Here is a 10366-nt window from a genome sequence, read left to right on the forward strand (position 1 = left end):
CTCCAGGAGAGTACAGGACCAGGACAGGAGCAGCCCTGCTCAAATCGCACCACCTCAGCTGCTCCCCTTGCTCCCAGTTTCTTAGAATCCACAGGCTGCTTGGCCAGGGGGGTGTGATGCTTTGGCACCCCACTGGAAAGCAAACTTCCAGGATTTTTGCCTTTGGCCAGCAAAATGGTTCCTGAGCTCCTGCCAGGCTGGAAATCCAGCTTTCCCTGCAGAAAGCAGGGGGAGGCTGGGCTGGATGCTGAACGTGACATGGGGGCGGGTGGGCTCTGCCCCAGTGAGTTGCTGCTCTCAAATCCTTCACTCCCAGGTAGTTTTGAGGCTCCATCCTTGGCTCTGCCCATGGCAGGGGAACCAGGGCTTTGTGCAGCTGGAGAGCAGCGAGGAGGGGACGGGAGCTGCTGTTCTGTGTTGGTGATGAGGGTGGGGAGGAGGAGCAGCCCTCGCTGTGCAGAGCTTTACACGGTGGCTGTGGATGTCTGGGAGCTCTCGGGGTGCTGCTGAGATGCTCCTGGGCTGGGACACACGGAGGACAGGGAAGCCCTGGCTGCGGTGTGGCCCAGGTGCAGGGAGTGGGCAGCATTGCCACTGCTGAGGATCAGGCTGCCCCCGGCTGCTGAGATCCCACAGGTGGGTGTGGGTGTCCCAGGGGTTCCCTGTGTGGGAGGGGTCCTGGGGGAGGCTGCCAGTGGCAGTGGGAGAGGCAGCAGGGCTGCCCACACAGCGATGCCTGGCAAGAGCTGGGGTGCCACCCCCACTCGGGTCACAGCAGGGATGTCCCTTCCAGCAGCTCCAGTGTGGCACAGCCAGACACCCATCCCAGCCTGGCCATCCTGGGTGGGCACTGCCCAGCACAGCTTCCTGCAGCCTCTTGCCCTCCAGCCAGGCTCTGTGGCCATTGTGGCCAGCAGCCCCTGTGCCCTGGCCGGTCACCACCTCAATGGGCACAGCAGAGCACCGGGTGGTCGAGCTTCCAGAGCTGCCACTTCTTCTTCATCTCGGACTTCACCTGCCATGGAGGGGAGGGAGCAGGGGCTTATCCGTGACTGTGCCCTCCCTGCAGGCACAGGGCAGGGTGGGGAAGCCAGGCAGGAGGGACAAGGACAGGGCAGGGACGTTACCTCCTTGTTGGCAAAGCAGTACAGCACGGCCACCAGGAAGCCCTGCAGGGAGAGCCAGCACTGAGCCCCTACCCATCCCTCTCCTGGGGCTGGGATGGGCTTAGGCTCCCCTCAGGACACTCCTGGGTGCTTTTAGGGCTGGTGTCCCCATGGCACCGCTGCCCAGAGAGCACAGGAGGCAGCAGCACACTCTCAAGGGCAGAGGGTGGCAGAGACGGTGCTGCCCTTCCCATGGGAGCAACACAGGGAGAGCAACTCAGAGAGGGACCCCCTGATCTCTGCTCCGTGGTGTGCCCAGAGCAAGGATTTGTTTCACTCCCACCTCACCTGGAAGGAGTTGAGGAAGAGGGTGAAGAACACCTTGATGTAGCGCAGGATGCCCGTGGTTTGCTCGTCTGTGGCGAAGATGAAAACGACCTCGTGGATCCCGAAGAGGGGGATGAGGGTCAGGGTGGCTTTGGCCAGCCTGGGGGACAGTAAGGGGACAGTAAAACTCCCAGTTAATCCCAGGGCGGTCGTTTAAGGGTGTGCAAGGTGGAGAGAGGCGTGGGGAGGGGTAGGGGGTGTGGAGGTGGTGTTATCCCTTTAGCCCAGACTGTCCCGGCCCACCTCAGCTTGTAGTCAGCGTAGCCCTTCTGGTTGGCCCGGAGCTTGGCCAGGATCACCTTGAGGATCCGCATGAAGATGAGCAGGTTGATCTGGGAGGGGGAGACAGGGCAGGGGCACACAGAGCCCAGCACCTCCCCCCCAGCTGTGACACTCACCCAGCAGCAGATGTCACCCCCTGTGCTGCCGAGGCTGCTGCTGCCCTTCCTCCCCTCCTGCCATCCCAAAATCCCAGCTACAAAGCAGCAGGAGCCACCCCCAGCCCCTTTCTCTGGGGCTCAGCACCCCAGCTTCCTTCATGAACCCCCAGAACCAGGGGTCAGCAAACTGCTGAACCCCCTGTGCAGTTGGCTGGTCCTTGCAGGCCAACTCTCCCCCCTGGCCTCTGCTGGAAGCTTCCCTGGGATCACAGCCCTGCCCAGGGCCAGGAGCCAGGGGCTGAGCTGCTGCTGTCCAACCAGTCCCAGGGCTGGCAGCAGTTCCTACCAGGGAGGCGAGCAGGATGGGGATGCGGATGATCCACCAGTAAGCCATGTTCTCGTTCAGCGCCCAGCACCTGCCGGGGAGGCACGAGACAGCACCATCACCCTGGGCTGGGGGCAGCATGATCCAAGAGCTTTCCAGCCCCAGCCAGGTGGCTCAGGGACTCTCAGCAGCCTCTGAGCATCCCAGCAGGACCCCCATCCATCCATCCATCCATCCATCCATCCATCCATCCATCCATCCATCCATCCATCCATCCATCCATCCATCCATCCATCCATCCATCCATCCATCCCTGTCCATCCCTCCCTCCCTCCCTCCCTCCATCCATCCCCACTCACTCCACGTTCTCCTTCAGGTACTTGGCAGCCATCCAGGGCACCACGAACACCACGGGGGTCCCTGCAAGTCACACAGCAAACCCTGTAGAACCAAGCACCCTCCTGAGCTGAGAAACCACCCCCGTGCTGGGGGGACACCCGGGGTGGCAGAGCCCCCACCCCACACCCTCCTGGGATGGTCGGGACCGCGGTGCCCCCGACACCGGGCACTGTCCCCATCCCCGCGGCGCGCCCGGGTGGCCCCTACCCCAGCCCAGGTAGAGGTAGAGCCTGTAGTAATTCTTCTCAGAGAACACGGCCCCGATGAGCAGCTTGTAGAGGTAGACAGCTTCCACCAGGAACCAGTAGTGGTTGGCCAGGATGCAGTACTGCATCAGCACCTGCGCCGCGCGGCACCCCAGTGCTGCCTGCCACGGGAGAGCCACGTGGGGCTGGCTGTGCCCACGGGGCACCCCACAGCTCACCACAGGGACCAGGCACCCCAGGAGCTCATGCACCGGGGTACAATGCTGCACAGGCACCCCAAGAACCCTGAGAGCTCCCAAGTGCCACAGGTGCCCTGAGAGCTCACCCAGAGGCTGCACAAGGCACCCCCAGACCTCACCCATCAGGGGCATGGGTGGCACCAAGGGCTCATCCCTCAGGTGCCACACAGGCCCAGAGCTCACCCAGCAGGTGCACAGGTATCCCAAGAGTTCACCCACTGGGTCATGGGCAGCACAGGCACCCCAAAAGCATGTCCACTGGGTGGATGGGCACCCCGGGACCACACACAGGTACCCCAAGACCTCATCCACCAGGTGCGTGGGCAACACTCACACCCCCAGAGCTCACCCAGTGGCTGTCTGTGGGCACCAAGCCCCCCACAGCCGTGTCCTGGGCAAGGGTCCCCACGCTGCCACCAGCCCAGCACTTGCCTTGTGGCTCAGCAGAGCCTCCCAGTCAGCCACCTGCAGCAGCTGCACGCCCCAGCGCCGCTCCAGCAGCGCGTCCTTCACCATCACCGAGGTGGCCCGCAGCCCGAAGGAGGCGAACAGGTTGGCGTGGATGTAATTCCTGGTGCAGCGCAGGTTCCTGCAGGAGCCGGGTCAGGCAGGGCCGGCACAGCGGGGAGGGAGCAGGGGCAGGGCCGTGTCCTACCTGCAGGCGGTGAGGACGAGCAGGGCGGAGATGAGGGTGAGAAGTGACAGCGAGTAGCCCACGGTGTAGAGCACCTTGAAGCTCACCATGAGCCGGCGGGCGCCTTCCTGCAGGTGAGCACAGCGCCAGGGAGCCCAGGTGGGTGCGTGTCCACCCCCGGCCAGGCTGCCCTGGCCATCCCTGGGTCCCAGCCAGGGTCCCACCTCCTCAGCAGTGACCTCCAGCTCATCCTCGCACTGGGAGTAGTCCCTCCAGGGCTGGCTGCCGTTCACTGTCACCCACTGGCCGTCGGTGCCACACCTGCGGCTCACCAGCCCGTGTTTCACTGCGGACACCAAGCACCGGCACAGTCCCCCAGGCTCCCCCAAGCCCCTCTCCCGGGATGATGGATCTGACCCTGCTCGGTGCCCTGGTCCAGGGCAGGCATGGGCAGGGCACGAGCTGGCTCTGCTCTGAGCCCCGGGCGTCCCCTTACCCCTGTCAGGGGAAGGGAGGGGAACCCTGAGAGCCTCTCCTTCCCCAGAATGGCTCAGCCCTGGCTTCCAGCTCCGGGATGGCAGGAGGGCATCCTCACCTTTCTCAAACCAGGGCAGGTAGAAGGGGCAGGAGACATTGACGGCGGTGCCGGGGCTCCCGTCGGGCCAGCAGGCGTACATGTCAAATGTCCTGTTACAGAACAGCCCTTCCAGGGGCAGGGACAGAGAAAGCCAATGCTCAGATGCTGGAGGCACAGATACACCGAGCCCTGCTACCCCAGCACCTCTGAGGGGGCTGATGCCACCCTGAAATGGGCCCATGTGCCCCACACCAGCCTCAGCCCCTCAGCCCTGGGTATGAGATGTGGAGGTCCTTGTCAGTCCCTTGGCTCACGCTCCGTGGGTGACCAGAGCAGAGGATGCTGGAGAGGGATGAACCCCAGCCCTGGCTCTGTGTGCCCCCGAGCTGGGCACAGCCGGGTACCTGCTGGGTAGGGCTCGCTCGCCATCCTCCTCAGGCACTCGTCACGGTACCGCAGCCACTCCTCGAAAGTCTTCTCCAGCACCTTGGCCCCGCCGTGCTGCAAGCCCAGAGCTGGGTCAGAGCCTCCAGCCTCAGCGCCTTGACTGCCCCCATGAGCTGCTGCCACACCCCGGGGCTGGGCAGGAGCCCGGCACGGAGCCGGGATGGAGCCCGGCAGTGCCACCCCCGCTGTCCCCCGGCCCTCACCGGCACGGAGGAGAACAGGCACAGCCAGGCAAGCTGGACAAGGCTCCGCAGGGATCCAGCTCCAAGCGTGTCCCTCATGGCCGCTCCCAGTGCCGGGCTGCGTCTCAAACTGGGCCGGGGACCCCGATCCTGGGGAGAGGTGGAGGAATGGGGACGGCTCGGCTCTGCCAGCCAGCCGCACCCGGTGGAGGCAGAGATGTGCTTCCCAAGCCAGCAGAGGAGAAGGTCCTGGGCATGTCCTGGGCTGCCACAGCCCCGGGTCACTTCCCTGATGGAGCCAAAACCTCGGGGAGCACCAGGCAGAGCAGCCAGGGTGTCAACGGATCTCACGTCTTGGATGAGCCTGCTCAGCTTCCACCCACCGCTGCCAGCCCCGAGGGGAGCAAACGCCATCGTGACAGCCGTGACAGCCCCAGTGCCACCGCTGCCACCCAGCAGGTGCCTGGGTGACCCGGGAAGGGGCTGCAGGGACAGGAGGCAGCGAGATCTCTCTGGGGTGCCCTGGGCCCCCACCCCCAGCCAGGCTGGGACCCCCCTACCAGCTGTGCCCCATCACGTCCCGCCCCGGTCCTGCTGGCCGAGACCCCTCCCAGCCCGGCCGGGGGCTCGGGGGAGGAGCAGCTCAGCCACCCCCGGGCCTCCCCGGTGCTCCCGGGGCTCCCCATCGCTCCGGGTTGGACGACCCCAGCCCGGCCCCCTCCTCCAGCACGGACCTCCCGGTTCGTCCCCCACGAGGGTCCCCGGCCGGTGCCGCTCGGTGCCCGCGGGGTCCCGGGGCTCCGCCGCTTCCTCCGCCCGCTTACCCGGCTCCGCGGGACCGGCAATCCTGATGTCCCGCTGTTCCTGGCAGCCTCGGCGGTGCCGGTGTTTCTGGCAGCCCCCGTTGTTCCCGGTGTTCCCGGTGTCGCGGGCAGCCCCGGCTCCGCGAGGTGAACGCGGCGGTGACCGAGCGGCGTCTGCGGCGGAGCCGCCTCCTGCCAGCGCCGTGCCCCGACGGGAGGGGGCTTTGGGGGGGCTCAGGGGGGAGTTCGGGGGCGGCACCGCCTCCCGGGGCTCCGGGTGCCCGGTGGGACTCGGGCGTCCCGGCGCCGCTGCCCCCACGCCCGCGGAGCTCCAACGCGGCCCCACGGAGCCCCCCGGGAATCACACAGGGATGGGTGGGGGTCCAGCCCTGCCCTGACGGGGGTCTCTGACTGAGTCACACGGGGATGGGGGTCCAGGTCCAGCCCCTTCGGGAGTCCCTGGTGGAATCCCACAGGGACAGGGACGGGGGTCCAGGTCAAGCTCCACTGAGGGTCCCCAGCTGCATCACATGGGGACAGGGATGGGGGTCCAACCCTCAAACTGTGGGTCACAGGGACCGGACCGAGGATCCAGACCCTTCAGTCTGCCCCAGAGCCCCTGTCCCTCCATCACACAGCCCCAGGGTTAAGTCCTTCACCTCCCAGGCTCGGTGTCCCTCTGGCTCTCCCCTGGGCTGGGTGCTGCCAGGTGCTGGCATGGTGACAGCCCCTGGTGCAGGCAGGGTGGGCTGTGGGGACCACCCTCCCCTGGGGACCAGGAGGCCTTGGGGACAGTACTGGATCCAGCACAGGACACAGCCCGTGACATCCCATCATCCAGCCAGGGGAGCTCCAAGGGCAGGGACAAGCCATGGGACAAGCCTGGTGGCCCTGGTCACGCTGGCCCCGCAGCACACGTGCTGGCAGTGGGGAGGGAGGGGTCTGTGCTGGGGCAGGGCTGGAGAAGGTGTTTTTGTCATCAGTGGAGTGGGGGAGATCCCCCTGAGGTCCCCAAATCACCAGCAGTGCAGCCCTTCCAGGCTCCACGTCCCTCCCAGCGCAGCTGCGCCTCCCTCCTGCTGCAATGCTGGTGCCGACCCTGCCCTGCAGCGGGGGGGTTCATCCCCAAACCCGGCTGAATGCACCAGAAAACACATTTGTTTTGCAAAAATAAGATGTTTGCCTCGAAGCTGCAGCAGTGGGCTGGGAGCAGGCACGGGAGTCAGAGGGATGAGGAGTCACAGCTGCGGCTCCAGTGATGCGAGCCGTGTCTGGTTATTCCAAGTGACAAATTACACAGCGGTGGAGCAGCCCAGGGTAAGGATTTGCTGTTTGGGGGGGAAATGAGCCCTCAGGTGCCTCCCCCAGCATGAGCCAACACCAGCGTGTTTGCTCATTAACATATTATGAACTTGGGACAAGAGCCTGGAGGGACAGGACACAGGGAATGGCTTCCCACTGCCAGAGGGCAGGGATGGATGGGATATTGGGAAGGAATTGTTCCCTAGGGGGGTGGGCAGGCCCTGGCACAGGGTGCCCAGAGCAGCTGTGGCTGCCCCTGGATCCCTGCAAGTGTCCACGGCCAGGTTGGATGGGGTTTGGAGCAGCCTGGGACAGTGGAAGGTGTCCCCATGGCAGGGGTGGCACTGGATGAACTTTAAAGTCCCTTCAACCCAATCCATTCTGGGATTCCATGATAACACAGCCCTGGGGCACCCATGGAGGATGATTCCAGCCACGTCCCCCTTCCCAGACTGCCACTGCACAGCTGCACCCCACAGATGTCCCTGTGTGACCCCAGAAGGAGCATGGGGTGGGCTCATCCCACGAGGATGCTGGATTTGGGGGAGAGCCCAGGGCTACAGCACTGGATGCCATTGCCTAGACAGGAATCACAAAACTCCAGATGCTACTGTCCTGGTGTGGTCCATCTGGATGGGATTGTCCCTTGATTCATGTCCCTTGAATGGGGACATGAGGAACGAGCTGTTCCTCTCCATATGGATGCGTTTCAGGTGGGTCTCCATAGCGACTGCAGCACTCTGCCAGGGCCAGATCCCGATCCATGGGGTGCTCAGAGCCAGCTGGAGCCACGGGAAGAGGGGCTGGGACAGCACCCCACTCCTCACAGCTGCTCTCCTGCCAGGGTGGGCTTGGGACACAGCTGTCACCGAGGACACATGACTGGTAAATTGATTTATTTATTTATTAAAGGTGATGTTCACCATCAGAGCTGGGAAAATTGTCCTGGAGTGGTCTCAGGCACTGAAGCTGTTGGTGCTTCTTGGGCAGCCTGAGAGCTGCAGGGGTGCTCAGGGAGAGGAGAGCATCCTCCAGGGTCCTGCACGGGAAAATCATGGAATTGTTTAGGTTGGAAAAGCCCTCTGAGATCATCGAGTCCAATGAGGCAGCACTGCCAGGTCCACCATTAACCCATGTCCCTAAAACACCACATCTACAAGTTTTTGGAACACTTCCATGGATGGTGACTCCACCACTGCTCTCAGCAGCCTGCTCCAGTGCCTGATCACTCTTTCAATGAAGAAATTTTCCCAATATCCAACCTAAACGTCCTCTGGTGCAACTGGAGGCCATTTCCTCTGGTCCTGTCCCTGTTTCCTGGGAGAAAAGCCAGGGTCACTAAGGGATAAACACCCAGCCAGAGAACCCTCCAGCCTAAATCCCTTCCCCCGAGCACTGTTACCAGCAGCAACACCTCCTGAAGGCAGCTTTCACTTTATCCATTATTGATGGGGATATTCACGCGTGTGTATTACTGCAGGATCTGCTAATCAAGGTGCTTTGCTCCCCATCCAGAAGCAATTCGCAGAACAGAAGCACTCATCAACAACAGCAAACTTCCCAGAAAAGGCTGTGGGAGCGTTACCAGGTAGAGAAATCCATCAGCCTGTGAGTGGCCGGGAAGCAGCGTGGGGAGGGACACGGCTCCCCGTGGCTGAGCCACCTCCAGAGCTGCCCCGGAGCAGCTCTTGGGGTTTTGGTTAGCGTTCGCAGAACGAGAGTATCTATTTCCATCCCATTTCCATCTCATTTCCAGCTTGTTTCCATCCCCTGAGGAGACCCCACTCCATCACACAGCAAAGGTCACTCCCGAGCCGGTGTTCCAGCCCGTCACCACATTCCCGTTTGTGATAAATGAGAGTTCCCAGCTCAGAAAGGCACTACTGGATTTGGCACTCGCTCAGAGCCCTGTCCCTGCCGTCCCTGCAGCTTGTGATGCAAACCGGGATTCAAAGCCGACCTGGTCTCTTCGGTTTCCATGTGGATTCTTGCCTAAATCAAGGAAGGTTTAAAGGATAAGATCAAGACCTTCTCTGAAATTCACTGCTCTTCACATCCTGCCCTGGGGCTGGGCTCTTTGTCCCCGTGCTCTGCCGAAGGGCCTTGGCAGGCAGGGCAGCAGCCACATTCCAAGGGCTCAGAAAACCCCGGCACCGGGAATTCAAAGAGCAGATAACAGAAGGCAGCTTTTATTTCCTCCCGGCCTGGTAGGACCCTGGTTGCAGCTTTTGCTGTTACCAACTCTGGGGCTGCAGCACAAGGAAAACCTGGCTGGAGCTGCTGGTGAGAGTCCAGGGGAGCCCACGGAGATGCCCCAAGGGCTGGAGCCAGGCTAGGAGAGCTGGGGGTGCTCACCTGGAGAGGAGAAGGCTCCAGGGAGAGCTCAGAGCCCCTTGCAGGGCCTAAAGGGGCTCCAGGAGAGCTGGAGAGGGACTGGGGACGAGGGATGGAGGGACAGGACACAGGGAATGGCTCCCACTGCCAGAGGGCAGGGCTGGATGGGATAAAAGATTTTGTAAATGTGCAGAAATCTGATGCCAGGAAGAGCCCAAGGTGGGGAGGTCCTTGTCACCTTTGCTCCAAGTATGACATAAGAACAGATGAGACACCAAATTGCAAGAGGAAAAAAGAATTCTCACAAGCCACTGTGAGAAAGGATTGCCATTTCCCTCTCCCTGACCAGGCTGGCATCCACAGGCCCTGGCACAGGGTGCCCAGAGCAGCTGTGGCTGCCCCTGCATCCCTGGCAGTGCCCAAGGCCAGGCTGGACGGGGCTTGGAGCAGCCTGGGACAGTGGGAGGTGTCCCTGCTGACCCCCTCCAGGTGCAAACACTGCTAATTGTCATGTAGCTTCATCATCATTAATTTGGGCAGGGTGAGGGTTAACCCCAGGGGCAATCACTACACATCATCAGAGCCTCCCAGCAGCTGCTCCCTGCTCCTCGGGGGGGTGGCAGTGCTTTGCCACCTCAGGGTGGTCCCCAGAACTCCCGGGGGAAGCTTGAGGGTCTCCTTTGGTATTTGCCAGAGCACATTTGCAGTCACTCCGAGGAATAAGTGGCTCTGCCCCGAGTGTGAGGGCTGAGCCCTTGCTCCTCCCAGCCCAGGGCCATCTCCACCACCCCGTGGGAGCAGAGGAGAGAGGGTGAGCAGCCCCTGTGGGCCTGGGGTGCCCCAGAAGTGGGGGTGCCCTTCAGCTGCTCTGAGAACAGATGTGTTTTCCACACCTTTAATATCCTGCTCTGTAAAACCAAGGCTATAAGAAGTTGCTCTGATTTCTGGGTCTTTCCCAGCCTTCCAGCTGTCCCAAGTGTTGGATGTTTGCCACCTTCTGGGATTGTGATGGATGAAAATGTATTTTCAGCCTGGACTGTACCTG

The 10366-nt window shown here is 62.5% G+C and overlaps 1 protein-coding gene and 1 long non-coding RNA gene across 2 annotated transcripts; one reads left to right on the forward strand and one right to left on the reverse strand.

The window, feature by feature from the left end:
* Positions 1 to 931: 931 nt before the first annotated feature.
* LOC128796368 (glucagon receptor-like) lies at positions 932 to 5875 on the reverse strand. Its single transcript, XM_053957923.1, has 14 exons — positions 5707 to 5875; positions 4904 to 5032; positions 4658 to 4754; positions 4272 to 4379; positions 3901 to 4022; positions 3698 to 3804; positions 3471 to 3631; positions 2805 to 2960; positions 2558 to 2618; positions 2220 to 2289; positions 1737 to 1825; positions 1455 to 1593; positions 1128 to 1169; positions 932 to 1015 (listed from the first exon to the last, which is right to left on the reverse strand). The coding sequence occupies exons 2-14, from the start codon at positions 4979 to 4981 to the stop codon at positions 944 to 946; spliced, it is 1302 nt and encodes a 433-aa protein (XP_053813898.1). The 5' UTR covers positions 4982 to 5032; positions 5707 to 5875; the 3' UTR covers positions 932 to 943.
* Positions 5876 to 7791: 1916 nt separating this feature from the next.
* LOC128796442 (uncharacterized) lies at positions 7792 to 9036 on the forward strand. Its single transcript, XR_008433812.1, has 3 exons — positions 7792 to 7872; positions 8503 to 8575; positions 8744 to 9036. It is a non-coding gene; the product is annotated as an uncharacterized LOC128796442 (long non-coding RNA).
* Positions 9037 to 10366: the final 1330 nt, after the last annotated feature.

Source organism: Vidua chalybeata, chromosome 16, assembly GCF_026979565.1.
Source record: "Vidua chalybeata isolate OUT-0048 chromosome 16, bVidCha1 merged haplotype, whole genome shotgun sequence".
NCBI classification, from domain to species: domain Eukaryota; kingdom Metazoa; phylum Chordata; class Aves; order Passeriformes; family Viduidae; genus Vidua; species Vidua chalybeata.